The sequence below is a fragment of the Carassius carassius genome, chromosome 45 (assembly GCF_963082965.1).
Source record: "Carassius carassius chromosome 45, fCarCar2.1, whole genome shotgun sequence".
Classification (NCBI taxonomy): domain Eukaryota; kingdom Metazoa; phylum Chordata; class Actinopteri; order Cypriniformes; family Cyprinidae; genus Carassius; species Carassius carassius.
In genome coordinates this window covers 8,194,463-8,199,657 of record NC_081799.1, presented here as the reverse complement: position 1 = coordinate 8,199,657, position 5,195 = coordinate 8,194,463, and the positions used below count along the sequence as shown (strand labels likewise).

At 37.4% G+C, this 5,195-nt stretch overlaps 1 protein-coding gene across 1 annotated transcript; it reads right to left on the bottom strand.

The window, feature by feature from the left end:
• Positions 1-3,269: 3,269 nt before the first annotated feature.
• On the bottom strand, positions 3,270-4,686 carry LOC132127549 (fish-egg lectin-like). Its single transcript, XM_059539454.1, has 5 exons — positions 4,620-4,686; positions 4,273-4,500; positions 3,889-4,100; positions 3,614-3,741; positions 3,270-3,507 (listed from the first exon to the last, which is right to left on the bottom strand). Exons 1-5 carry the CDS (start codon positions 4,675-4,677, stop codon positions 3,363-3,365), a joined length of 771 nt encoding a protein of 256 aa, XP_059395437.1. The 5' UTR covers positions 4,678-4,686; the 3' UTR covers positions 3,270-3,362.
• Positions 4,687-5,195: the final 509 nt, after the last annotated feature.

Genomic DNA, 5,195 nt, shown 5'->3' with positions numbered 1-5,195 from the left:
ACATATCTGATAGTTTTGACTCGTTTGGTTGTATCAGATAAATAACCAGTAACCTAGTTTTATTTCATTTGTAACAACTTTAACAACGTTTTTACACTTTTCCAACTACGAAAACGATCATTACATTGTTTCCATTGCTGCTATGTGTTTATAATCTGTTTCTTGAAATACACTGTTTATTTAAAACCTTAATAAAATCTTCCCTTACACCATTTTCATGATTTCGCCCCCTTTTCAAAGTTTAAAAAAAAAAAAGCACATAGCTTCCCACAACTTCTCCCCCCCTCCGAAATTCCTCCTTGGTTCATAAGTTCATATTAAGGTCACTGGAGGGTGTACAGGGAGGGGAGGGGGGTGTACAAACAGGTGTCCAGAACAGATGGCTTTTATGACCCTCATCAATCAAATTTTTGGAGACAAGGTGCCCTGGATCCTCTCTTAGGTGAAAGCAGTGACAGTGAGGTGGATGTGAGTGTGACAGTGAGACAAGGTGAGCTTTTTAACACTTAGTAATTAGTAATTAAGAAAATTAAAAAAAAAAAAAATTAAAAAAAAAAAAAAAAAAAATATATATATATATATATATATTTATATATATTATTATTACTATATACTATCGATGAAACCACAAAGCTGACGCGGGAGGTATGTATAACTGCAATATAAAGTAATTTGGAGTATTATTGCTATTAGTATTATTTTCTAAAATTAGGTAGATGTAATATAAAAGCACACATGGCAATGTTTTTGCAACAGCTCCAAGTCTCACGCGCAGTGCAGGTTACGTCACTGTCCGAATCCGTTCACTTATTTATTTATTCACTCCTTCCTGATATAGTGAACTCAACTGCCATACACTATATAGGGATTAGTGAATGAGTGAATTCCCTTCCCTTGAGTTGTGATGTCAGACTTTTTTTTTACTTTTCCTGTGGTGTTGAGCAACTACAATTCATTTTAATCCTATAATTTTATATTATAATTTATTTAAAGTGAATAAATTGTAATGAAAAATTAATAAAATAGCTAAAGTAAATCGTAAGTGGAAGTGCATCTGTCAATTCTGTCATGAGCATACATCAGCAATTACACATGTTTAGGGGAATAGGGCATTATTAATATACCATGTAAGGTGGTATGTGCTAGAAATGGGTAAACCACTATCAGTTAGTCTGCCCATTGGGTGTCCCACATTGTCCCTCAGAAACGTACCCCTTGTCCCCCCTTGGGCTTATTAGCAGGTGGTCACCCTACACTGCACACACACACGTGTGGAAATCTGCCTCCCTGCTCTTTTGGGGTTTGACACACAGCACCTGTAAATGAACAAACCAGATCAAAAACACAACCAAAAAGAAAACCAATTTACAACAGTTCAAGCAAAACAAATTATTCCCAAGAGAATAAAGAAATTAACAAAACTGAAACAGACAAAATTAAATACACACTGGGCTCAAAATAAATGAACAATTAAATAATACATTTAGATAAATCATCTGGCCTTCCACATTGAATACATATAGGGCCTTTTATATTGCCCTATATGTATGGATATCAGGTTATAGACCATATACGAGCCATCCAACAAAGAAAATACAAAAGGAAAGAAACGAATGCACAAACTAACCAACCAACTAGGAACAAGACAGCAACACTTCTGAATACGGATGTTCAGAGTCCCACACTACAGCAGGAACCCTCCAACGCACAAGCACCTCAGCCACATTAAATGGACAGGGCCAGCGCGAGCACTGAACAGAATTGGAACCAGGAGCTGTTAATAACAGAAACTGGAAAAATACAGCCAAACGCCACACTGAAGCAGAGCCATAAATGATGTACACGATTGTGTGTGAGCCAGGAGCGAGCAGCAACGGACTGCTGCAATAAAAAAAAAAAAAAAAAAAAAAAAAATTGTTCCCACATTATGGTTCAACTTTGCAATATAATTCTTACACGTACCCGAGTAAGCGGTCGCAACATTAACCAGTTAACGTCATACGGCATTAAGTGATACAAAAAAAATACAAAACACTAACATTAGCACAACAAGAGTAGAAAGATGCTAAAGGCACATTACTCTAATGCTTACCTTTCAGATAGATGCACACAAACAACCCTAAGCGAACCGTGAACAAGTTAGCCACACTGCTAACAGTGTAAATGCCATAGACAGTAAAAGAAATGGACACAGCGACCTCATTGGATTCAACGGAGACAAGTGAAGTCAATTAGAAGCATGCACTTCCTGGGGGTCGAGCATACTGCGCAGACTCAAACTGAGCTTGATGACGTAGATGTAACGTGAGCAACCTGTCTGACAATTGTAAGTCTTCTTATCGCTGTGCCAAGAGAAATCTGAATCACCCACCGAATCTTGCAGACATTGAATAATTTTGTTCCGTTGCTTTTATCGACTCTCTATGGGCTTCACCCTTGACTTCATGCCTCCACGTCCCCCCGTTAGCCTTATAGACAGTAAAAGATTTCCTGCGAGCTTCTCCTCCTGTCCATATGGTAATTTCTCTACTGTGCGACAGAGAGTCGCAGGTTATGACGCAATCGTTAGCCTATTTTTTACAAAAACTGCTTCTACGGGGCCACAACGTAAGATACAAGGTAATGAGGCCTTTTATACATTTTCATGTTTCTTTAGAAATAACGAATGGACAAATGGACTCTTTAAACGCCTCAGATGTAAAGTTATTCCCAAAATGAATGGGAGTCAATGGAATGCTAACAGCAGGTGGGGGACCGCTAGCCAATGGCGGCGCCCAGGGATGCTTCAATAAAATATGAAACCCTGCCCCCCTGGTAAACGCTGGTACCAGAAAGGGGTGGGCACCTTATAGCAAAACACATCCAAGTGACACAACTCCACCCTTTATACGCTCACCCATAACTACAGATAGGCTAACAATCAATATAGGAGGATCTAACCATCCTACCAAATACTCATAGCGCCAACAGGAAAGTACTTGTTTTACCATTATTTAAACATCCAATATCAGATTTTCCATCAGGTGCGAAGGCCCTTCCATCACTGCTTGCAGCTTTGATTGTTTTAGTCTTTATTTAAATTTTTATTGACAATATTGACACAGAAATATGTATTTTTAAACAATTACAATATTGTTTTTTTAAACAATTTGAATAAAATATTTCGTAAGTTGTAAGTTTCCCCAGTTTACTGGGTGGTGTATCCTGAATCTGCCTAAAGGACCACTGAATCAAATAAAACACAAAAGAAACACAACACTGATGAGATATATGCTTTATTATGCTTTATTGGTTCAACAGCAAGAAAAAAAGAGAATAAAAGAAAGTTTAATCAAGATTTTCTGTTAATATTCTGTGGAAGGCTATATAGTGCATTTACGGATGGAGCCGTCCACACACACGACCCACAGCACTCCCAGGTCAAAGCTCACATGCTTGTGGTCATTGGGACAGGCATTCATCATTTGCCAGTGTGTGCCAGAAGGGTTGGATCGAGTTATGCCAATTCTGCAGTAGATAAAAATGGTTTCTTGAATGCAGTGTTTGAAAATCATTCTTCATGAATACATCACTTTGTTCATACAACTTATAATATTATGACTGTTCAGCTTACCTCCGGTATAACTTCTTATTAAAATTGATACCAAAGACACTGCCATCAGTTGCTACTTCAATCATGGACAGAGATCCAGCAACATTCACAAAGGTGCCAGACCCAGAACAGACATTATTAGACACATCCTGCACGAGACCAAAAGAGACACAATCAGTCAGTCATTGTACAGTCACATCAATAAACTTTATTTTGCTTCTGCCTTTATTTTTGATATACATTTTGGTCCACGTGAACTTGTTCTTTAGCTCTTGTATTTAACATTGTGCCATTACCTTCATGATCCAGATTTTGTCATCTGCGCTTACTCCCCAACAGCTGTACGGACCACAGCTGTAGTACTTCAGCCATCCATTAAGTTTAACCCAAGGAGAATTGCAGGATGGCCAGTTGTTGTTAGCATCCATATTTGAGCAATATATTTGATCATTCATATTGACACCTGCGAGGATCTGGTCACCTCCAGCATCCACCTGTTTGAGAAGCCCTAAAAACACAATCAACAAGTTGGCTGAAAGAATAGTTTAAATGGAAAATCAACAATACAATGATATATTTGGAACCATGGATTTAATACATTGACTTTAATTATGTAAATGTACATTAATGACAGATTAAATATGTATTTTCTTTAATTTGTGCTTTCTTTAACTCTTCACCTGGAAACTGAACGAAGGAGCCACTCTTAAGCTTGAAGATGTTGAAAGATGAATTCACCCCCAGCTGACCAGCGGGTCCGACACTGAAGTGCTTTAGAGGTGTACTGATCTTTGTGAAGACATTATCAATCAGGACAAATGCTTCATTAAGATTGTTCACTCCAACCACTGAGCCCGACCCAGCATCGATCTGCTTCAGTTTACCATTCATCACACTACAGTCTAAAGCTGTGAAAACAAGGTGCAAAATAATCAGTGATTACAAATACGATGTTTAAAATATATTAACATTTTTATATAGAAAGTAAACTAGCAAATTTATTTATTTCTTAGTTTTTTTTGTTTACCCAGAGTGTGAAGAAACTTGCAGCAGAAGACTAGCAGGATGCTCAGATAAACCTTCATTGCTCCACGATACAGTAAGGATACCATAACGTTCTCAAGTTTATTCTCATTGTTCTCATAAGATCATATTTATATACGATAGATTCATGCAAAATCAAACAGGATGTACTGCGCATCCAATCAAAGCACTCACAGGTCAAACAATACCCTTTATGGATATTAAGAAACATAACAATGCACGTGCGAGTAAGTATGTAAGTTATAGTGTGTGTGATGAGTTATTATTATCTTACAGTTGTGACCTTGTGTCAAAGGATTAGTTCTTGTTTTGTCTAGGTGGGTCCAAGATGTCCACATAATGTAAGGAAATTACCTAAGAGCTGTCTTGCAAGAATAATTAGAAGTGAAGCCCAAGTTGTAAACGATAACAGACCTGTTCAGAGAAGTCATTTATATACTGTAAAAGGAGGTGTAATGTTTTTGAGTAAATGTAACTAATAACTGTATTTATTCATTATATTTGCAATCTCTTATTTCTTAAATGCATTGGGCAGCTACTTATTGCCCTCTTAATGCAT

What these genes read in the sequence shown, in the direction of transcription:
- LOC132127549 (XM_059539454.1), bottom strand. Translation starts at nt 4,677, where the DNA reads ATGAAGGTTTATCTGAGCATCCTGCTAGTCTTCTGCTGCAAGTTTCTT. An exon ending in CAAGTTTCTTCACACTCTGG is followed by an intron (nt 4,501 to 4,619) that starts GTAAACAAAAAA and finishes TTGTTTTCACAG; the next exon opens with CTTTAGACTGTAGTGTGATG. An exon ending in ACAAAATCTGGATCATGAAG is followed by an intron (nt 3,742 to 3,888) that starts GTAATGGCACAA and finishes GGTCTCGTGCAG; the next exon opens with GATGTGTCTAATAATGTCTG.